At 57.8% G+C, this 22,500-nt stretch overlaps 2 protein-coding genes across 4 annotated transcripts in view; both read right to left on the reverse strand.

Moving 5' to 3' along the window:
• Positions 1–9,528: 9,528 nt before the first annotated feature.
• On the reverse strand, positions 9,529–11,490 carry LOC117647497. Its single transcript, XM_034389253.1, has 4 exons — positions 11,436–11,490; positions 10,758–10,951; positions 9,945–10,061; positions 9,529–9,646 (listed from the first exon to the last, which is right to left on the reverse strand). Exons 2-4 carry the CDS (start codon positions 10,949–10,951, stop codon positions 9,529–9,531), a joined length of 429 nt encoding a protein of 142 aa, XP_034245144.1. The 5' UTR covers positions 11,436–11,490.
• A 743-nt stretch (positions 11,491–12,233) lies between these two features.
• LOC117647239 (glutamate receptor ionotropic, kainate 2-like) overlaps positions 12,234–22,500 on the reverse strand; it is a 12,651-nt gene continuing 2,384 nt past the window's right edge. Inside the window, exons 3-17 of one of the 3 annotated variants that reach the window (XM_034388916.1) lie at positions 22,267–22,451; positions 21,817–21,974; positions 21,469–21,610; positions 20,983–21,168; positions 20,491–20,646; positions 19,590–19,823; positions 19,013–19,219; positions 18,669–18,753; positions 18,459–18,597; positions 18,164–18,301; positions 16,308–16,451; positions 14,364–14,562; positions 13,600–13,831; positions 13,028–13,302; positions 12,234–12,692 (exon numbers count right to left, since the gene is read on the reverse strand). In XM_034388916.1, coding sequence (XP_034244807.1) covers positions 12,522–12,692; positions 13,028–13,302; positions 13,600–13,831; positions 14,364–14,562; positions 16,308–16,451; positions 18,164–18,301; positions 18,459–18,597; positions 18,669–18,753; positions 19,013–19,219; positions 19,590–19,823; positions 20,491–20,646; positions 20,983–21,168; positions 21,469–21,610; positions 21,817–21,974; positions 22,267–22,451 — 2,651 coding nt within the window. In that variant the 3' untranslated portion in view covers positions 12,234–12,521. The remainder of the gene's footprint in view (positions 12,693–13,027; positions 13,303–13,599; positions 13,832–14,363; positions 14,563–16,307; positions 16,452–18,163; positions 18,302–18,458; positions 18,598–18,668; positions 18,754–19,012; positions 19,220–19,589; positions 19,824–20,490; positions 20,647–20,982; positions 21,169–21,468; positions 21,611–21,816; positions 21,975–22,266; positions 22,452–22,500) is intronic. The other 2 variants (XM_034388918.1, XM_034388917.1) reach the window with 2 other exon arrangements.

Genomic DNA, 22,500 nt, shown 5'->3' on the forward strand with positions numbered 1-22,500 from the left:
AATTTTCCAAAAGGGCGTGTTTTAATTTTTTGTACTTTTTTGAGGGGGAGGGGGGGTGCATGGGGTCGCGTAAATGTTTCTGAGGGTCGCGAAAATTTTTGGCTACAAATTTGGGGTTGCTAGCGTAAAAAGGTTGAGAACCGCTGCAATGGGTTTACCTTCTGCGTTTTTAAAGTGTCTCGCTGCCGCTCGACGCACACCGTCCCACACCACCCCCTCGCCGCCATAGCTTCTTTATCGTTGCGAAAGTAGCACAATAAATTCACGTCTCGAATATCGCGTCGCCTCGCCGCGTCGCGCCGCTTCAACGGCAGGCTTCTCCAGCAGTGCCACGCGGAGCAACGCCACCCACGTGGCTCCGAGTCAATCTGCACGGACTTTTTTCTTTTTCCCTTTTTATTTTACGTTCATATTTTGGGAACCTTCTCTTACAGCTCGAGCAAACTGAAAACGTCCGCCGGCAGAACTACAAAACCCCCGAGTGCGGGAGTACTACACTTTTTCTCCGCGCGGTCGCACGACGCGAAACTTTACGCGAGCATGCTGATTTCGAGTGCATTGTTATCGCGAAATCAACTTATAATTGAGTTTGATAACTTTTCTTCTTCTTTTTTCGCTTGCGCGCCGCGTGGGGCGAAACGAAGAGGGAATGCCGAGGCGGGGCGGGGCGGGGCGGGGCGGGGCGGCCGGGCGGAGGCATAACCGGGGCTTGCCGCATCAAGCCGCCACACCGCCGCGCCTCGCCGTCGCCGCGCCTCGCCAGCGACTTGGCGAGTAGAACGCCATGCAGCCAAGGCGAGGCCAGCACATCGATCGGACTGAATGAGGAGAGGCACGGCCACACCCGTTCTGCCCGTCCGTCCATCCCCGTCAGTCTGTCTGTCTGTCTGTCTGTCTGTCTGTCTGTCTGTCTGTCTGTCTGTCTGTCTGTCTGTTTGTCTGTCTGTCTGTCTGTCTGTCTGTCTATCTGTCTGTGTCTGTCTGTCTGTCTGTCTATCTGTCTGTGTCTGTCTGTCTGTCTGTCTATCTGTCTGTGTCTGTCTGTCTGTCTGTCCTGTAAGTGCCTTGTTTAAGTTTTTCTTAATAAATACGAATTGAATTGAATTGAATTGTCTGTCTGACTGTCTGTCTGTCTGTCTGTTTGTCTGTCTCTCTGTCTGTGTGTCTGTCTGTTTGTCTGTCTCTCTGTCTGTGTGTCTGTCTGTCTGTCTGTCTGTCTGTCTATCTGTCTGTGTGTGTCTGTCTGTCTGTCTGCTGCCGTGTCGTACGTGGAAAAAGGTGTTCATGCGGTCCCCAGGCGGCGGCTCCTGGAAAAAGCCCCCTTTTTCCAGTGCGGTGCCGGGAATCACTGGTACTACTGCTCTACCGTGACGAGAGGGCCATCATTTTCCAGCGCCGAGTCGAGGCACTGAATTATTCCTTTGACCGGTGAGTGCGCTGTCCGAGGTAGCCGGGCTGGCCGCTGACCGGGACTGGCCGGGACTCCCGTGTGCAGCTCCAACACGGACTGGATGTCCTTCATCCCCTCTTTACCCCCGCGGGCCCCACACCCCTTTGGGGCCACTCGCTGTAATGACCCTGGCCCCCCTTCCCCCGCTAAGCCTCCCAGGGGCCTGTGGTCCGCCTGCCGGCACGCCCCGTGCTGCCGCGTGCCAGCGCGCCGGGACGGCGTGGCGTCCGCGGTTAGACAGAGAGAGAGAGAGAGAGAGAGAGAGAGAGAGAGAGAGAGAGAGAGAGAGTGAGAGAGAGAGAGAGAGAGAGAGAGAGAGAGAGAGAGAGAGAGAGAGAGAGAGAGAGAGAGAGAGAGAGGAGCGAGGCTGGAGGGGTTCTTGAAGACGGAGACCTTGGGCCGATGGGATGAAAGTCGCCTTTCGCTAACGCACCGAAAGCACGCGTCGTTAAATTCTTCGGGGAGACGATCGGACCATGTTTGGGTGAAGTAAAGGCACCCTGCACCCTCTGTGATGTGATGTGTGTGTGTGTGTGTGTGTGCGTGTGTGTGTGTGTGAGCGGTGATTGGGTGAGTGTGCGTGGGAGGGAGTCCCGTCTGCGTCCCGCCACTCATTCAGCATTGAAAACCGCGTGGGTCGTGCCGACGGTCGCCCTGCTCGTGCCGGCGGTCCTGACCCTCGTCACACACGTATGCCTGAAGCCTTACCCCGCCCCGCCCCGCCACACGCCCCGCTCCCCAGACACCTATCGCAGCGCGCTGGGCCGGTGGCGGCCGGTGGCGGCCGATGGGGGTCGGGTCGGTTGCCAGTTGCCAACAGGGGGCGGGGCGGGGCGGGGCGGGGCGACCCCTGCGGCAGGTCGAGTGGAGTCGGACGGGGCTACTTGGGGGCCTGGGGCTGCGCCGGGCTGGGCAGTGCGGCGTGGTGGGGCTGCAGGAGTGGGGGAAGTTCCGAGCAGCAGGTCACCTACCGGCTACCGGCTATGCCCCTAGCCTCACCCCATCCCGCCCCGCCCCGCCCCGCCCCGCCCCGCCCCGCCCCGCCCCGCCCTAACGCTGTCCGTCACTTCGCCGGCGGCCACACTGCCCGAGGCGACGGTCAACGTGATCGGCAGCACTGGACGGCCGCACGGCCGGTCCCTCCAGGACTCCAGGCCTGCAGCTGGCAGGGGTTGCAAGTTGTGAACGAGCGCGTGAGCATGGAAGCACGAGCAACAACAGCAGACTGCGCCAAAATCGAAAAACGTGCAGCTGTCTCGTTCCACGGCGTAGGAATTCATTGGAGCGTCTGTGGAGAACAAAGTTGGCTCCCGGTGCAGTGCTTCGGGTGGGAAACCTCATAAACCCTCACACTGCAATTCGATTTTGAGGGAAATGATTTAATCTTGGGGAGACAGCGGCAGCCAAAGGTAATCTTCGCGTGAAGATGCCCCCGCGCAGTGGGCCAGAAGACCGGTGGAGGCGGCCAAAACCCTAGACGCGTTTTGAGCTCCAGAGTCGCTAAATGGGACTCGAACCGAACGTGTGACCCCACCAATGGATTGCTCTCCAAACGAGGAATCCATTAGTGGGGTCACACGTTCGGTTCGAGGCCTGTTAAGCGACTCTGGAGCTCAAAACGCGTCTAGAGTTTTGGCCGCCTCCACCGGTCTTCTGGCCCACTGTGCCCCGGCACGCGGCACGCGGCACGGCAGGCCGACTCAAAAAGAGATTACTGGCCGAGGGCCGCCGGGCCACCATCCCACCGGGTCTCTTATCTCGGCCTCGCCACGACAAGCCGAGCCACGCCACGCCACGCCACGCCACGCCACGCCACGCCACGCCACGCCACGCCACGCCACGCCACGCCACGCCACGCCACGCCACGCCACGCCACGCCACGGTGCCCTGCCCCGCCGGGGTGATTAAAAGCTGCTCCGGGACGGGCCGGGGCAGGGAGGGCCGGCCGGGCAGGAAGAAAATGGAGATGGAGGCGGCCAGCAAAAAGGGGAGGCAAAAAGAGGAGCGGGGAATCATTGGGAAGCGATGGGGGCTGCGCTGTGCTGCCGGGCTGGGAGTTGGGAGCGGAGCGCCCGGCAGCTAGGCAGTGCCGCCGCACACGGGTGCATTGGATTGCCTACGCTCGGCTCCGCGGGCGGCAAGACGGTGCCTTGCTGTCTGCGCGCCTTCTAGCCTGCACTCCGAGGCTTTCCCCCAGCTTTCCCGCTGCCTTTGCAACACGAGTTCTCACGCCACAGTTCCGCCTCTCACACTGAGAATGAGAAAGTCATGATCAATACCCTATTTTGGGCGAGGTTTACTTTATCACCCAAATTTGGGCGAGGAAGGTTTCCTCGCCCAAATTTAGGTGAGGAAGGGTGGATCAGCTCCCCATATAGCTCCATAGTATTGTGACCCAAATTTGGGCGAGGAAACCTTCCTCACCCAAATTTTGGTAATAAAGAATTCCTCACCCAAAATTTTAGTCATGATCATGACTCTTTCAATCTCAGTGAATTGCCCTAGCTTTCCCAGTGGGGTCATTCTACAGAAATGTTACAATTTCGCAGTTAGAAACGTGAAAAAATAAAAGTTGTCCGATTTCATTCATATTGGGCTTGTTTTTCTTGTTTCGGCATGCAGAATGCGAAACGATATCAAGCGTCACACTTTTCGAGAAAAAAAATTTTCTCCACTGAAATCATAGGGGAAATGTCTACGGAGTTTACATAAATTGACGCCTACGGAGTTTACATTTTGAAGCAAATACCTGGATTGCAGCCGTATGAGTTGGAACAGTAGAACGCGCATACACAGCTGACTAAAGGACCACCAAAGCATTGTTTTTATCCACAATTCGAAAGTTTGACGCACAGGGGATCCGTGGCAAATCGGGTACGGAGTTTACATACAAAAAAAATACGCGACCCCCTTTTTGAAATTTGGGTACCAATTAGATGCTAGCCATTGGACTCACATCCTTCAAACTTGGTGGCTAGATGTGTTTTTTCATCCGGAATCCATTGCAGTCTTCAGATTGAGGCTGTGACTTCCCGTTTGTCTCCTGTAGTGCCAAACTCGTTACAGTGCACATGTGGATTTTAGGGAAGTAAAAACTTCGGGACAAAAGTTAATTCTGTGCAGGCACAAAGCTTCAAACTTTTTACTAAAGTCAGTGGGATTAAGTTAAAGTATAAAAGTGCCTTAGCAAATAGAGCCGTCGGGAATGATTGTCCTGCGTCTCGTTTAGACATACGAACCGTTTCGTCACAAAGGGGCAGGGACATCAAATTGTAACATTTCTGTAGAATGACCCAGTGGCGTTCCGCTTTCCCGGCCTGGCTGCCTGCACTCTAAATGTTCTACAGTGAAGATTCTCCATATTATGGTGAAAATGTTCCATATTATGGTGGTGCAGCTGACCTCGTAACATACCATTGAGAATTCACCGTACCTTATAGATATTTTGACGAATTTTGTTGGTATTATGGAGAAAATCCCCACCATAATATGTTGGTGCAGCCTTTCACCGTAAGACATTTACAGTGGCTGCCCCAGGCACGTGCCTCGAGGCGGGCTTGGCCTCGCCTTGCCGCATGCCGATGCAGGAATATGGCATTCCGCCGGCGCTCAATAACGGAGGGAATAATCTTGGCGCTCGGACGAATTGAGATAGGAAAGATTTAATGCGAAAGAACGAAAACGCGAAATAAAAAGGGTGGTGTGTTTCGTTCTGAGCGAACTCTCGGGTAAAAGGGACGGTCGTGGACTGTACTCTCGAGGTGTAGTAATAATGCTCTTGGGCTCAAGAAGTGCGCTCTTGGGCTGTCGAAAAGCTCTTGGACACAAGAGGCCTGCCATCACTTCCCTCATTGTGACAGCACAGGGTACACTCAACACACTCCCACTCACTAATTTGTTTGGATACACCTGAATAAGGATTCAATCACTGGTCAACTCACTACACTCACACTCAGTTTTACGTATTTCCAGTCCGCTAGAAGGAAGGGGTTGGTGATGTAGTGGGAAAGGAGGGGCACAGTGGGCCAGAAGACCGGTGGAGGTGGCCAAAACTCCAGACGCGTTTTGAGCCCCGGAGCCGCTAAATGGGACTCGAACCGAACGTGTGACCCCACCAGTGGGTTCCTCGTTCGGAGAGCAATCCATTGGTGGGGTCACACGTTCGGTTCAAGTCCCGTTTAGCGGCTCTGGAGCTGAAAACGCGTCTGGAGTTTTGGCCACCTCCACCGGTCTTCTGGCCCACTGTGGGGAGGCGACCTTGCCGACGTCATTTAACGCCCACGTGTGGGAGCGGCCCCGGACTCGTCGGGGTTTCGCCTTTCATATTCGCTTCTCCTTTTGTCTCGGCTTCCCCGCTTCCCGGCTTTCCCCTTTTTAAACGGCCCGCCGCGACGCCACTCCCCAGCCCAGGGCACGCGGAGAGCCGAGTGCGCTGGTCGCGACGCGCCATTGTTGGCGGGCTCCCGCGTTGAATAATGAAAGCGCAGACAGCGCACAGTGGGCCAGAAGACCGGTGGAGGCAGCCAAAACTCGAGACGCGTTTTGAGCTCCAGAGTCGCTAAATGGGACTCGAACCGAACGTGTGACCCCACCAATGGATTGCTCTCCGAGCGAGGAATCCATTGGTGGGGTCACACGTTCGGTTCGAGGCCTGCTTAGTGACTCTGGAGCTCAAAACGCGTCTAGAGTCTTGGCCGCCTCCACCGGTCTTCTGGCCCACTGTACAGCGACGGGAAAGGGGTGAACGGGCGGGGCGGGGCGGGGCGGGGTGCGCGGAGGCGGTGCGTCATCCTGTCACTGCTGCCTCACTGTGTCTCGCTGCGCCGCCGGCCGAGAGTGCAGTGTGGCTCCTCGTTTGACTCCTCATTTGACTCCGGTCGGTTGGAAATCGGCTGGGAGCGCACAGTGGGCCAGAAGACTGGCGCCCGCGGCCTAAACTTTGGACGCGTTTTCAGCTGCATGGTCGCTAAATGGGACTGGAACCGAACGTGTGACCCCACCAATTGATTCCTCCTTCGGAGAGCAATCTATTGGTGGGGTCACACGTTCGATTCGAGTCTCATTTGGCGCCTCTGAAGCTCAAAACGCGTCCGGGATTTCGACCGCCTCCACCGGTGGCCCACCGTGGAGCGAGGACGATTGTCGACCACAATCATGACCTGCACGACCACGACAACGTCCACGAGCGCCGCCACCGCCACCACGACGTCCGCCCTCCAAAACGCCTCATCGACAACAGTGATGGGCGCCGCCCCGCCCCCTGTGAGTACGTAAGTCCCCCCCCCCCACTGTCGCGGCATGGCGTTTTACACGACAAACGACAAACGAGCGTGCGCTCGTCAAAGTCGCCTCGCGACACATGTGGGCCCCACGACGGAGCGCGGTGGCGGATCGGGAACGTAGTGTGCGTGCGATGGGGCGTGGTGGGGCGGGGCGGGGCGGGGCGGGGCGGGGCGGGGGCGTTGTAGACGACGGGGGGCGTCGAGGTGTCGCCTGCCACGCGAACCAGGCGTGGCGAGGCGTGGCGAGGCGTGGGGCTTGGGATCGGCAGCCCCTGCTCGCACCCCTTGCTATAAAGCCCGTGTGTACACACCCTCGACACACAATGGCTGCGAGATGCAGTGGCACCACGCCACGGCGTGCCACGGCCTCCACCAACACCGAGCACAAAAACCCGGCCTGCCAGTGTTCGCGCGCCACCCGGGTTTTCCGCTCCGAAACCCGATTTTATTTTTTTCCCAGCGCGGTCGCGTGGGTATCCGTCCGCATTGTTCCCGCCGCCCGATAAAAGCTCGCCGGGATTTTTGCCCCGCCTCCGCGGGAGAGGAGTTTAATGAGCTGTCATTGAGCGGGGAGGGGCCTGGCGATGCTCAACTTTGGCAGGTCCACCCGGCGCGCCGTTCGGTATAGTGGATTCCCTTGTCTGCCGTTCCAGCGTGCCAGCATGGCTCCAGCGACCGATGGATGACCTCATTCGTCGGCGCAGCCCGGGCACGCGCGGGAACCAAGTGCCAAATTCTATTCAATTTTGAAAAAAAAAATGAAAATTTTCTTTTAAAAAGAGCCTTGTGGTGGAGGAGGTTTGGTGCGAGTGTCGAAAGTTTTGGCCGCAGCGGGCTGGGCGAACGGCTGCTCGTTTGTTAATTGGTGCATTCGATTCGCGGCTCCTGCCTCCAGCAAAGTGGTTCCGGCCGGAATCAAGTTCGCGCCCCGCGGTCCATTACAAACCGTGAATGGGAGCATCGAGCCATCTCGAGCAGACTACTGTAGTCAGTGAGAAACAATCATATGCCGTCGCGTCACGAGGTAGTGGGAAAATGGGCACGCGTCACTACACGAAGACACGTCATTTTTTTGTCAGAGGACACTGGAAAGAAGAAAGTTCTGAATCCGAACCACATCATGCTCTAAGGCATTTTATCTATGTGGGTTCAAAACTCTTTCTTTTTCAGAGCAGTTTGTCTTGAGCAGAACATCGCCCCCACTGCCTGCCTTCTCTTCGGCGTTCTCTTGCACCCGTCCCGCTGTCCCGCGCACTTCAATGTCGCGTTCGGTACACGGTTCTCCCTGGAGGGAAACTCGGGGCGAGGCGTGAGGGACCCAGTGGGCCAGAAGACCGGCGCCAGCGGCCAAAACTCGAGACGCATTTTCAGCTCCAGAGTCGCTAAATTGAACTCGAACCGGACGTGTGACCCCACCAATGGATTCCTCGTTCGGAGAGCAACCCATTGGTGGGGTCACACGTTCGGCTCGAGACCAATTCAGCCACTCTGGAGCTGAAAATGCTTCTCGAGTGTCAGCCGCCTGCCCCGTTCTCCTGGGAGGTAAGCTAGGCGTGAGGCGCGCGGCGAAGCAAGTCTCGGCCGCTCCCTTATGCACGGCGCTGGCTGGCAGTGTGCTGGCAGGCCGGCCGGCCGCTCGATGGATTTTTAATGCTTTTCGCGTGCCGCCGGGAAAGACGACGATTACGAGTAGTCGGGTTTACTCGCCAAGTGGGTCACGTGACGTCTGTCCGGGTCGCCGTCCTTCCAAAGAAATTACCAAGTTTCCCAAAGTCCTCTCCCCACTCTCCGCGCGCCCCGCCGCGCGTCACCATTTGACATGTTTGACACGCCCTAATATCCGGCACAGTTTCCTGTCGATTTTGTCGAAGAATTTTATGAGCCGTTCGGCGTTTGACATTCAGATCAGTCCGTAAAACTCGTAAAAAAGAACAATCGCGTCCCTCGTGCGGCTTGTCCCATTTTTTTTCGCAAAGTTGTTACTATGTTGCTTGAAATCATGTCCGCGGCCATGAACGCACACTGTCACGCGCTCCTCGTCACAACTCATCGTGACAGCCACGCTGGCTTCATCGATGGTTCGGGCGGATCCGCAATCAACTTGTCACACACTCCCGCATCTTCACATTGTTGTCACACGGTCGCATTGTCACGCGGTCGCATTGTCACACGGTCGCATTGTCACACGGTCGCATTGTCACACGGTCGCATTGTCACACGGTCGCATTGTCACACGGTCGCATCGTCACACGGTGACGCGATAACTGTCACGCGGCCACACTGTGACGTCGTTTCCGTGACGCTCCCACCCCGTCCCGTTCCTGTCACGCTCTGGTGACGCTCTAGTCACGCTGTCACGGGGGCCGCACTCACCATGGTGACTGGGAAGCCCCTGCACCGGCGGTGTGGTTCGCGCGCCCCGCTGCGGTGGTCTCGTCCGCGCCGACACTGCCAGAGGGGTCACAGAACGGCCCGTTCTCGCCGAAGTCCGCCACCGACTGGTTGGCCGACGGCCGACCCGACGCGCCGACGCGGTGGCTGGAGGGTGCTCGGCTCGGCTCGCCCCGGGACTACCCTAGCCGAGGCGCGCCGAGCGGAGCCGAACGGTCCCGAAGTCTGGCCGAAGGGCATTTCGCCACCCCGCCCCGCCCCGCCCCGCCCCGCCCCGCCCCGCCCCGCCCCGCCCCGCCCCGCCCCGCCCCGGGGCGTGGGGAAGCGCCGGCGGCACGTTCCGCGGTGTCACCTGCCCGGCCCTGACAAAATAAAGCGCCCTTCCGATTCTTTTTTCCAGAGTCTTTATTTGTCAGTGTACATGTCGGGCCGCACGTCGAGGATGGAGACGCCGTGAGGGAAGCGCGCTTCGCACGTGGAGTTGGAGTCGGGGCCGCCGGACTGGGAGTCGCTCCCGGAAAACCTGGAAATAGATTTAACAAAGTGGAAAGGTACGCAGGTTTCCTGACAACAGCGGGAAATGCAGGACCGCCACTCAGAAGGCCAGAAGACCGGTGGAGGTGGCCAAAATTCTCGACGCGTTTCGAGCTCCAGAGTAGGAAAGCAGGACTAGAACCGAACGTGTGACCCCCTCTAATGGATTCAGAGAGCAATCCATTGGTGGGGTCACACGTTCGGTTCGAGTCCCATTCAGCGACTCTGAGCTCAAAACGCCTCCGCCGGACTTCTGGCAAATCCACCGTGGATTATCCAGCGCTTACGTGAAGAGGGCCTTGAGGACCTCCTCCATGAAGCCTCCCTTGGCGGCGCGCCGAGTCCGCGGGGTCTGCAGGTCGCAGAGCGTGCGCCGCACGCAGTGCTCGCCGTGGAGGCCGAACCTGGAGGGCAGGAGAGGCAAGGAGAGGCAGGTCGCAGAGAGGAGGCCACAGTGGGCCAGAAGACCGGCGCAGCGGCCAAAACTCTAGAAGCGTTTTGAGCTCCAGAGTCGCTAGACAGGCCTCGAAGCGATCGTGTGACCCCACCAATGGATTCCTCGTTCGAAGAGCAATCCATTGGTGGGGCCACACGCTCGGTTCGAGTCCCATTTAGCGACTCTGGAGCTCATAGAATTTTGGCCGCTCCACCGGTCTTCTGGCCCACTGGCGTCACTGCTCGCGCTGCTCGCTACTCAAGCCTGAGAGGGTTCCCGTGTCACGCCCGTCACGCCGCGGCCCGTCACGTGACGTGACGTGACGGCGCGGTGTCGAAGCCGGAGAGAGAGACGCGCCACGTTTGAATTACTGAAAGGACTGCGACTGCAAACACCGTGACTGAAAGGGAACATCCCTCTTCCCCGCCCACGCCCGTTTTTTCCCCTTGCGGCACCTCGGGGAAGTTGTATCCCGCGGCGGCCGTGGACAACATTCAGAGTTTTTCCGGTTGACGGCGAACATTTACAATCAGAGAAAGCAAGTCCGGAAACATTCACGGGGAATGATCCCCGAGTTGTCGTTTGTCGACTTTTAATCAGTACAGCAGCGGTGCTTCGTTTTGCCACAAAATGATAACAGTCTGCCCTCACGGTCACCGCTTACTTGTCCAGGAAGACGACTAGGTCGTCCAGGAGCTCGGCGCGGTGCTGCTGGTCGGGGTCCTCGCCGACGGCCCTCTTGTTGAGGTACAGCTCGTAGGAGTGCGTGGGCAGCCGCCAGGCGATGCCCCACGTCACGCCCGTCGTGAAGATGGTGGTGAAGGGCACGAAGCTGCCCACCGTGAACTCGGCCACCATCTGCCGGCATCACGCACCGTCAGTAGGGGTGCCACCCGGAGGGAGGGAGGGCTAGGGGTGCCACCCGCGGCGTGTTGCCACAGGAAGGCGAAAATCTCTTTGACGCCCGGGGAGGCAACCTCAGCCGACTTGTTTGCGGGATGAGGTTGGCAACCCTACTGGTGCACCGTGCTGACTGTGGCAGCACGCACCACTGTCTCCAGGGTAGGCAACCTCAGTCGACTTGTTTGCGGGATGAGGTTGGCAACCCTACTGGTGCACCGTACTGACTGTGGCAGCACGCACCACTGTCGCCAGGGTAGGCAACCTCAGCCGACTTGTTTGCGGGATGAGGTTGGCAACCCTACTGGTGCACCGTGCTGACTGTGGCAGCACGCACCACTGTCGCCAGGGTAGGCAACCTCAGCCGACTTGTTTGCGGGATGAGGTTGGCAACCCTACTGGTGCACCGTGCCTACTGTGGCAGCACTGCTCCACGACTCACTTGAATGGAGCTGCCCCTGGGGAACACGATGTAGCGCCTCTTCCTGGACAGCAGCCGTTCGGAGCTGCGGCGGCGCGCGGGACTGCGCACCGCGACCACGACGCGCGGCCCGGCCTCGTCCTCGGCGACGTCCTCCAGTGGCGGCAACCCGCCGAAGTTGCCGCGCCGAAGAAGACCGCCACCCGCGGGCAGCTCCAGGACGCCGTCGTCGAGGACGGCGGCGTGCTCGGCCAGGACAACGGCCAGGACGACGGCCAGGGTGACAGACAGCACGGCCAGGTGGAGGGCGCGCGGGCCGAGGCGCGACGGTGGAGGCATGGCGACTGGCGGCATCGCGCTGCCCGCCCGCCGGCACCGCTACACGCTAAGTGACGCGCAGACGGCGGCGTGACCGTTAGCCTTCATCCCGCCGGCGTCGGATACACCGGGCGGCGTGCACCGAACCCACTCGGAACCACTCGGACACACTCGGACCCGAGAGCACATCAGCAGAATGCGGAATAGAAGTTTTGCGTGTAGTCAGAGAGACACGATGCACAGTGAGCCAGAAGGCCGCAGCCGGCGGCCAGGCCAAAACTCTAGACGCGTTTTGAGCTCCAGAGTCGCTAAATGGGACTGGAACCGAGCGTGTGACCCCACCAATCGATTCCTCGTGCGGAGAGCAATCCATTGGTGGGGTCACACGTTCGGTTCGAGTCCCATTTAGCGACTCTGGAGCTCAAAACGCGTCCAGGATTTTGACCGCCTCCACCGGTCTTCTGACCCGCTGTGCGATGGAGAGATTAGAGAGGGTTAGAAGGTAGTGAGGTTTTTGTTGTTTACTCTCTGGGTTTTATTACAGAAATGAGATCCCGTTTACAGCTGTGATTCACAAAAGTAAATGCTTAGTCTAATTCTCTAGAGGGCGCGAGTTTCTCGAACACAAAGAAGGCGGCGGGTCGTCTCAGCGACGTGACGTCACCAGTGAGGTCACCAATGACGTCACCAATGACGTCGCCAATGACGTCACCAATGACGTCGCCAATGACGTCACCAATGACGTCAGCACGGCGGCACCAAGGAGCCCCTGGAGGAGATGTTGGTGCTCTAGCGCGCGGACCTGGCCATGGAGGGCGTGGCGCTGCCGCTCCTGCTGCTCCGGACGCTCCGGCTGGCCGCCGTGCTGGGCGTGGGCGTCTTGTGCTTCACCGGCTTGGTGGACACCGAGAAGTTGATGGCGAACTTGAGCTCCTTCCAGAAGGCGTCGGACACGCTGATCTGCACAGACCACCAAAGAAAGAGTCGCCGCTGCAGCGGGGAAGCTTACACGAATAGAGCAGAGCACCGCATAGTGGGCCAGAAGACCGGCGCCGGCGGCCAAAACTGTAGAATCCAGAGTCGCTAAATGGGGCTCGAACGGAGCGTGTGACCCCACCAATGGATTCCTCGTTCGGAGAGCAATCCATTTGTGGGGTCACACGTTCGGTTCGAGTCCTATTTAGTGACTCCGGAGCTCAAAACGCGTCTACAGTTTGGGCCGCCGGCGCCGGTCTTCTGGCCCACTGTGCGGCGCTTGCTCAAGCACTACACAAGCTAGCGGACGGCGTTCTTACCCTGTTCTCGATGGCAACGCTGCGCGAGTTCCAGAGGAACTCGATGATGGCCATGACGAAGGCGGCGGCGCAGCCGTAGATGAGCACGAGGAAGACGCCGCCCACGTTGGCCAGGCCCAGCTTGTTGCTGTCCACCGAGCTGGCGGGCGCGGCCTCGCTGGCGCACCGGCTGCCGTCGTCGTACTGCCGCCACCACAGGTCCTTGAGCTGGCTCAGCTTGCCGGACTCCTGCAGCCGCAGCACCGCCCCGGAGATGACGCCGCGGAACGGCGAGTCTGCAGCGAGGAGGCCGTGTTCCGCACAGTGGACTAGCCAGAAGACCGGTGGAGGCGGTCAAAATTCCGGGCGCGTTTTGAGCTCCAGAGTCGCTAAATGGGACTCGAACCGAACGTGTGACCCCACCAATGGATTGCGCTCCGAACGAGGAATCCATTGGTGGGGTCACACGATCGCTTCGAGTCCTGTTTAGCGACTCTGGAGCTCAAAACGCGTGTGGAGCTTTGGCCGCCTCCACCGGTCTTCCGGCCCTCCGCCACGCACAGGTTCACAGGTTCACCGCGCCAATGTCTCACTCCTCGGCATGGCGATGCCGTAGCCCTTGGAGTCCAGCAGGCCGCCCACTTGGCGCAGGTTGCAGATCCTGGCCGACTGGTACTCGATGCTAGTGGACTCCATGAGGAAGGCGTACTGGCCCTTGCCCTTGGTCACGCGCTCCACGCCCTCCATGTTGTTGGCGGGGAACACGGACGGCCGCGCGTTCTGCATGTAGTCCCACATGCGCTGGTAGTCGGAGAAGTTGGAGTTCTGGCGACAGTGAGAACGGATTCGCCCACCAGCTCCACTTCGCAGACGTGCACACTCCAAAAGTAGGCAAAAATGCCCTCGATGCACCAGTGTTGAGTGGGCAATTGCCTACCTGCTTGTTAGGTGATACAGGTTGAGGTTGGCAACCCTTTCAACACTGGTGCATGGTGGGAATTTTCATCTACTTGTAACAGTACTGGCTCCAAGAGAGCCAAAATTCAATTATTATTGTTTGTCCATAAACAAAAAGTGTATACACTGAAAAACCACACGTGGTATAGACCACACCACTGGTGTGATCAAATGGGTGCCATTTTGACCCCATCAGTTGGGGTGATCTAGACCACGTTTGGCGACGTTTGGTGTGGTCTAGACCGTCTTAAACGTGGTCTAGACCACACCAACTGATGCGGTCAAAATGGTACCCATTTGACCGACCACGCCAGTTGGTGTGGTCTAGACCACGTTTGGTTTTTCAGTGTAGCGCCAGCTTGTTTGTTGTCGCCAAGCAAAACGCGTTCAGGGAGCTCACCGCGAAGAAGGACTGCGTGGAGCCGCCGTACACGCAGCCGTACTGGACCTTGGTCTGCGTCGCCAGGTCCTTGGCGTCCTTGATGAGGTCGCTGCCCAGGTTGTCCGTGAGGAAGGCCGCCAGGTTGGCCGTGTAGGACGAGATCATGATGAGCACGAAGAACCACCACATGCCCGCCACCATGCGCGTGGACGCGGCCCTGCGACACCGCGAGCGCGCAACCCATCAACACAGCATCCGAGCATCCCATGTCACAAACTGGCGCCGATCCGCCGTCTAACAGCAAACAATGAATTTCGGTAGTGTGCCTACAGTCTACATCTACGGTAAATTTTGGAAGTCTGCAGTCAGCAAAGGGTAAATTTTGGCAATCTACAAGCTCGATCTACATAATTAAAGGATACATACTACATACACTCTAGAAACTGAAGAGTGTGCATGGCATTCTCCCCCAGGGAGTATGCTACAAAGCACGCTCCATCCTGGAGTGTGCTTGCAAGCACACTCTTCCCAGGAGCATGCTTGGCAAGCACGCTTTACGGAGGAGCATGCTTCCAAGCACACTCCAGGATGAAGCGTTCTGCGTCGCTATTGCAAGGCCCATATGATCGAAGAGGCACGCCTTAATCCTGGAGTGTGCTTTGAAGCATGCTCCTCCGAAGAGTGTGCTTTCCATGCATGCTCCTCCGTAGAGTGTGCTTGCCAAGCATGCTCCTCCGTAGAGTGTGCTTGCAAGCACACTCCAGGATGGAGCGTGCTTTGTGGCATACTCCCTGGGGGAGCATGCCATGCACACTCTTCAGTTTCTAGTGCAGTCATAAAAACCTTCACTTGCAAGTGAAGGATTCAAATTTTGCTCAGCCTGCCTACCAGTCACGACCCCAAGAAAATGAAACGCTCACCAAGACGTCATTTGATGTCAATATGACTGTGTTCAGTCAAAATTTCGACAAAAAATAATTATTTTGATGGTCGTATTGACGTCATTTTGACGTCATTTTGACGTCATTTTGACGTCATTTTGACGTCATTTTGACGTCATTTTGACGTCATTTTGACGTCATTTTGACGTCATATTGACGTCATTTTGACTTCTTTGACTTCTTTGTGAGTGCTTCGTGTTTATTGGGGAGCACGGCTGAGGTAAAGACAGTGAGACAAAACAGAGCCGGCAACCGGTTTTGCATCCGACGATGCAACGTGACACACGTTTGGGGTTGAAAGCGAACACTGAAACCAAGCAGAGGCGGGCGTTAGAGGCGGGGTGGGCGTTACAGAGGCATTGCAAGGACGGCCGTCAGCCGGGCCGTGTCTGTGTCTGTGTCGGGGCGGGGCGTCGCGTCTGCCGCGAGCGACCGACCGCAGGGGAGGAAAAAGAAGGGGAAGTTGTGTCACACTCTTGGTGTGACACCGACGTTCTTTCATGCTCAGAATACATCATTCATCGGGAACAAAAGAAGAGAACACCAGAAGGAGGGACAGGGCCGACGGGTGTCCCGCGCACGAGTGTAAACTACCCCATCGGCAGCGAAAACAGTTACAAAAAATATCAATTTCAAAAAAAATAGCAAAACAGCAAAAATCACAAAAAAAAACGTTTAATTGACTTTAATTTTTGGGAAGTCCGAGCGGACGGTGTGTGGTGTGAGGCGCGTCGAGTCTACGCGGCGTACAGTGGGCAAGAAGGGCATGCGGAGGCGGCAAAAATTCCAGACGCGTTTTGAGCTCAAGAGTCGCTAAATGGGACTCGAAACGAACGTGTGACCCCACCAATGGATTGCGCTCTCCGAGAGGAATCCATTGATAGGGTCACACGCTCTGTGCGAGCCCTGTTTAGCGACTCTGGAGCTCAAAACGCGTCAGGAACCTTTGCCGCCTCCAACCGGTCTTCTGGCAAATCCACTGTGCGGTGGCGGCGCCATGCGGCGCGGCGCGTAGTCTTACTTCGGTGCGATGTCGGAGCCCTGCTGCATGAGGGAGCCGACGTTGTGCCAGATGGCGTTCGACAGGTTCAGCGTGTACTCCAGGATGGTCTCCGAGGTCTGTTCCTCGCTCGGCGTCGTACTTTCCCACTCGCCGGGCGTCACCCTGCAACCCAGGAACCCAGCAGACTGATTCCGAGAGTCGTCTTCGTCGCTCCGCCCCTCTCGCACCTGTTAGGGGACGCGCCGTGAGTGCGCCAGAGACAGAGCGACGAAAAAGACTCTCGGAATCGGGCGGCAGCGACCACCACGCGGGCTCACTTAAAACACGGGTTCCGAACTACAAGAATAGCGACATGGACACTTATTTAAAGCCGGGCCCACTCTGTTCCATGCTCTACGTACTCTTCTTTAAACGTACATGCCCCAGATCACTTCCGGCACCTCCCAACCCCAACAACGTTTTCCTTCTGACGGAGCGTACCCTCCACACCCCTTCCCGAGCCTCCCGAATGCCGGTTCAGTCCGCCCAAGCTGCTGGAAAGCACTCACTTGAAGCACCACTCGAACAAACGTCCGACTTTTGTAGAGTTTTCTCAGTGTGTTTGTGTGTGTGGGATAGACACTGGCAGTCAACTTCGTTGGCGTTCTCTGGACGAAGCCTTGCCGGGTGTCCCTGAGCACCGTTCACCGAAACGATGTTCAACGGTCGCGTATCCATGCAAAACTTAGTCATCCGCCTTATTCAAGCCACCATTCACCATTCCTTGCCCAGTGCGCTTCCAACCGTTTGAGAAAGAGAGCGTTATGAGTCGAATCCGAGGGGTCGGCAACTTCCCTTGGCCGTGTACGAGGGAGTGTACGTATATTACCAGTAATATAGGTAATATATGTGTAATATAAAGTAATACAAAGTAATATATAGTAATATAGGGGTATTATAGAGGCGAATGGTAATATGCAAGTAATATATGGTAATATACAGGTAATAAACGGGTAATATAGCCACCGCGTACCAAGTAATATGAGTTGCCGACCCCTCGGTCGAATCTCGCTCGCAGCTTCTGGGAGGGAAAGGGAATATAAACCCGTCGAAGCAAAGGTGTACACCGAAGCGGGTCTCGGACCTGGGAGGGGGTGCACAGTGGGCCAGAAGACCGCTGGAGCCGGAGCCGTTTTGAGCTCCACAGCAACTGTTGCTATGGGACTCGAGCCGAACGTGTGACCCCCGCCATTGGATTCCTCGTTCGGAGAGCAATCTATTGGTGGGGTCACACGTTTCGGTTCGAGGCTCATTTAACGACTCTGGAGCTCAAAACGCGTCTAGAATTCTGACCGTCTCCAGCGGACTTCTCTGGTCCATTGTGGAACGAACCCGCCACAATCGGCATGCCTTCAGCCTTAGGGACAGGAGGTCACGCCGACTGCAGCGTCGGTTGGCCAACGTACCGAGGCTCAATGACTTCCATGTCTGTAACATCCACTTTGTTTTGCCTCCGTTGGCCAACCCGATCCGCGAGGGGGCCACCACCCCCGTAATCCTGTGTACAAATTGGCTGGTAATCTCTGGTAATCCATGGCGTAATCACGTAATCCTTGACAAAATTCTGTCATTTTTTAACGTTTTTAGTCATTTTTCAACGTTTTTGAGCTATTTTTCAACGTTTTCGAACCAATTTTCGAAAATTTCACGCGTAATCCCTAGTAAATTTCCCGTAATCCCGTAATCTTGTGTACGCCTGAAATGAGAGTGGTGGCCCCCTCGCCGATCCGCCCTGGCGCGTTGGGGCGTGTGTGGCTGCGGTTGCTGGCGTGCAAGGGGTCGGCGGGGCCCGGTGCGGGGGCACGCTCACGCTAGAGCTCACGCTGGGGTCTTACTTGGGCAGGAAGTCGCACCCCTGCTGCAAGAAGGAGCCCAAGACGAACCACAAACTGTTGATGAGCGTGAACGTGTTCTCCAGCTCCTCGGGGCTCGGTTCGCACGGGTGCGGGTTGTCCCACTCGGTGGGGGAAAGCCTGCAAATGAAGGAACAAGGACCCCAGCCTGTGTCGTCGCCCCGCTAACCACCCCCGACAAGGTGCCCGAAACTAACCCTTCTAAGCTGAGTCATTTTTCGACTAAACTATCCACCCTCCGGAAGAGCCCTTGCGGTGCGATTCGATGGCGACTGACCTGGCCAGGACGAAGAGCAGGAAGGACACGGCCACGTAGGCGAAGGCCATGTAGATCCACACCTCCGTGGACAGGGGCAGCAGGAAGGAGAAGCGGTTCGTCTCGGGGGCCTCGGGGATGGTGTGCAGGATGGAGATGCCTGCCGACCACAAGCAGAGTCAGCCGACACGATTCCCTGTCGCCACCCGGAAATTCGAAACGCGGACCCACCCAGCGTCATGAAGGGCATGGTGAAGTCCACGGCGCGCTCGCGGTCGTAGGTGATGGTGAGGTCGCACAGGCCCAGGTCAGCTTTCTGGGAAGGAGCGTGTTTTGTTTGAGAGTGCGGTGCACGCTGCGCAGTGGGCCGGCAGACCGACGGCGGCAAAAACTCTAGACGCGTTTTGAGCTGCAGAGTCGCTGAGCAGGACTTGAACCGAACGTGTGACCCCACCAATGGATTCCTCGTTCGGAGAGCAATCCATTGGTGGGGTCACACGGTCGGTTCGAACCCCATTTAGCGTCTCTGGAGCTCAAAACGCGTCCGGCATTCTGGCACACTGCGGCGCGCTCACCCTGTCCAGGAGGTCCTTGATGAGCCCGTTCCAGGCGCCGTTCTTGAGGCTGCCGTACTGGCCGTCCGCCACCACGTAGAACTCGTACTTGAAGTTGAGGATCTGGGAGATGGCCTCCACCAGGTCCACGGAGTAGCCGCGCAGGCACTCGTTGCCGCAGCCCGCAGTGTAGTTGTCCTTGTTCTTCATCATCAGGAAGGGCGGGCCCTGTGTGTGCCCACCAAGGTGCCCACCGTCTCGCATCAACAAACGGCCGTATTCCAGACCCAAAAACAAAAGCAAAAAAAAAAAGAAAGATGGCCCCCAGCGGGACTCGAACCCACAACTGACTAGTGTTCCGGTTTGGGTGGGCGGTCAAAACCCGATGACTCCAGAGTGACTCCAAAACTCGGCCGGTGAATGCAGTGCCAGCCGCATGCAGTGCCAGCCGCAGGCACTGCCAACAGGATAGCCTAGGCCCTACGCCAGCCTACTGACAGTGCCTGCGGGCGGCACTGCATTCACCGGCCGAGTTCTAGAGTCGCTCTGGAGTCATCGGGTTTTGACCGCCCACCCAATCCGGAACACTACAACTGACCAGTTTGGACACGACGCGCAGCGTCCTCTTGGAGAGCTGCTCCTTGGTGTCGCGCTCCATCTCCTCGACGGAGCGGAACAGGTGGATGCCGGACATGTTCCAGACGCCCGTGCCCACGTTGGCCACCGTGTCGATGAGCGTGAGCGAGAAGTTGGTGCGCCGGAAGTCGGCGTCCGCGTCCAGCGACAGCGGCCCCGTCATGCCCACCTCGTCCGTGTCCGGGTTGCCGTACACCTGCGGACGCGGGTTCGAACACCGACACACAGGTTTCAGTTTCGACGCGGTCATGGTGGGCTCTGCTTAACGTTCATTGAGGTTTGGGTGCCTCTCTCTCGTAATCGGGTAGAGATAAATGCGCAGGGTAACTAAAATTAAAAAAAAACAGCGAGGGGGAAACGACTGAGAAATTTTGTGTACATCGGATAGGGATAACCCCGGATAACCCGCGGATTACCTCCGGATTACATCGAAAATTTTCCAGGATTACCATTGGATAACCCCGGATTACCTCAAAATTTTCTCGGATTACCCCGGATTACCTCAGAATTTCCCCGGATTACTTCGAAATTTCTGGTTATCCGGATAGCGGATAACCAATTTGCTGTACATCGGATAACCGAAGTCGTTTCCCCCTCGAAAAACAGTCATCCTGTGCATAACGCTGGGCAAGACGCACAGTGGGCCAGAAGACCGGTGGAGGCGGTAAAAATCCCAGACGCGTTTTGAGCTCCAGAGTCGCTAAATGGCTCTCGAACCGAACTCGTGACCCCACCAATAGATTGCTCTCCGAACGAGGAATCCATTGGTGTGGTCGCACGCTCGGCGGAGTCCTGTTTTGCGACTGGGATTTCGACCGCCTCCACCGGTCTTCTGGCACACTGTGTTGGCGGAGCGGACGTACGGACTTCATGAAGGTGACGATGCGCTCGCCGTGCTCCCAGATCTGGGCCACGTCGCAGGACAGCTGGCGCTCGAAGACCGGCGGCTCGGTCTGGTTGAGCTGGTGCAGCGACCGCGCGAACATGTGCACGGCGTCGTTGATGAGTGCCGCGGAGGTCTGGAGGCAAGTTGGCGGGTAAGTTTAGTTTAGTTTACGACGCACGGTGGGCCAGAAGACCGGTGGAGGCGGACAAAACTCTAGACGCGTTTTGAGCTCCAGAGTCGCTAAATGGGACTCGAACCGAACGTGTGACCCCACCAATGGATTCCTCGTGCGGAGAGCAATCCATTGGTGGGGTCACACGTTCGGTTCGAGTCCCATTTAGCGACTCTGGAGCTCGAAACGCGTCTAGAGTTTTGTCCGCCTCCACCGGTCCTCTGGCCCACTGTGCGATGTGAGTGAAGAATGTCTTGGAAATTCCCGAACAACTTTAAGGAGAGTGTCCTGACTCGCCTTGATCTCCGCGGCGGCCAGGCTGATGGTGTTGCCGCGCAGCCGCTCGCTGTACAGCCAGTCCTGCAGGGCGTTCTGCACCTCGCCGCCGTCCGGGTCCAGCAGCCGCAGCCCCGTCACGTTGGACACGAAGGGCAGCTCCTGCTTCCACTCCCCGAACTCGCCGAAGTCGGCCGTGTGCGCGTCCTGGATGCATCGCGTGCGACACGCCGTGTCAGACGTGACATGCAGTGACAGACTCGCCCTCTCGCGCAGTGGGCCAGAAGACCGGCGGAGGCTGTCAAAATTCTAGGCGCGTTTTGAGCTCCAGAGTCGCTAAACAGGACTCGAACCGAACGTGTGACCCCACCAATGGATTGCTCTCCGAACGAGGAATCCATTGGTGGGGTCACGAGTTAGGTCCGAGTCCAGTTTAGCGACTCTGGGGCTCATAACGCGCAAAATTTTGGCCGCCTCTGCGCCAGGCCAGAGTCCACTGCCGCTCACCAGGGAGGTGACGAGGTAGCTGATGTAGTCGCCCATCATCTTGACCTGGCGCGCCTGCCGGAAGATCTCCATGATCTTGTCGGGCGCCACGTCCAGGACGATGCGCGTCTCCGTGCTGTTGCGGATCTCCTTGAGCAGCGGCCTGGAAGTGGCAGGACACAGTGCAATCCACCTCACAGTGAAAACTGTTTCGCTGCAGACTGATTCTGAGAGTCGTTTTCGTCGATCTGTCTCTCTCGCTCTCATAGGGCGTGCCGCATGGGTGCGAGAGAGAGAGAGAGAGCGACGAAAACGACTCTCAGTCTGCTGGGTACGCTGCTCGACGCGCTGTTTGACGCGCTGCTCTACCTGTAGTCGGGGTCGTCCCCCAGGCGGCGCACTGTGATGGGCGCGTCGGCCGGCCCGTGGGCCTTGAGCACCTCCTGCAGCCGGAACAGGGCCTCGTCGTCCTCGTAGATGATGGTGAAGCTCTTCCACGCCATGTCCTCGAGCAGCGCCACGATGGCCTGCGCATTCCGTTCATTGCTGTGTTGTTGTGGTTGTTGCTTTTAGCGTGTTGTTGTCGCACAGGGAGCCCGAAGACCGGTGGGAGCGGCCAAGACTCTAGACGCGTTTTGAGCTCCAGAGTCGCTAAATAGTACTCGAAGCGGACTGTGGCCCCACCAATAGGTTCCTCGTTCGGAGAGCAATCCATTGGTAGGGTCATACGGAGTCCCGTTCAGCGACTCTGGAGCTCAAAACGCGTCTAGAGCTTTGGCCGCCTCCACCGGTCTTCTGGCCCACTGTGTGTCGTCGCACCTGCGATATGCTCTGCCGGTCCGGGGCGACGTTGACGCGCAGCTTGGTGGGGCGCCGCAGCGACGTGTAGTGCGTCAGGATGTGCGGGATCTCGAGGGTCTCGCTGATGGACGACACGATGTTAATCAGGTCCCTGTGGCTCGGCCCGAAGAGCGCCGACACGCCGTTGGCCACCATGCCGCACACTGTGAGGGGGCAAAGTCGAGAGGTCAAATTTAAGTCCGAGAGGGCAAA

Source organism: Thrips palmi, unplaced genomic scaffold (genome assembly GCF_012932325.1).
Source record: "Thrips palmi isolate BJ-2018 unplaced genomic scaffold, TpBJ-2018v1 HiC_scaffold_2, whole genome shotgun sequence".
Lineage (NCBI taxonomy): Eukaryota > Metazoa > Arthropoda > Insecta > Thysanoptera > Thripidae > Thrips > Thrips palmi.

Excerpts from the sequence above, each read along its gene's own strand:
- LOC117647497 (XM_034389253.1), bottom strand. The coding sequence starts at position 10,951 with ATGGTGGCCGAGTTCACGGTGGGCAGCTTCGTGCCCTTCACCACCATC. Across the intron at positions 10,062-10,757 it reads CTAGTCGTCTTCCTGGACAA|GTTCGGCCTCCACGGCGAGC; the intron begins GTAAGCGGTGAC and ends CCTGCCCTCCAG. Across the intron at positions 9,647-9,944 it reads GTCCTCAAGGCCCTCTTCAC|GTTTTCCGGGAGCGACTCCC; the intron begins GTAAGCGCTGGA and ends ATCTATTTCCAG.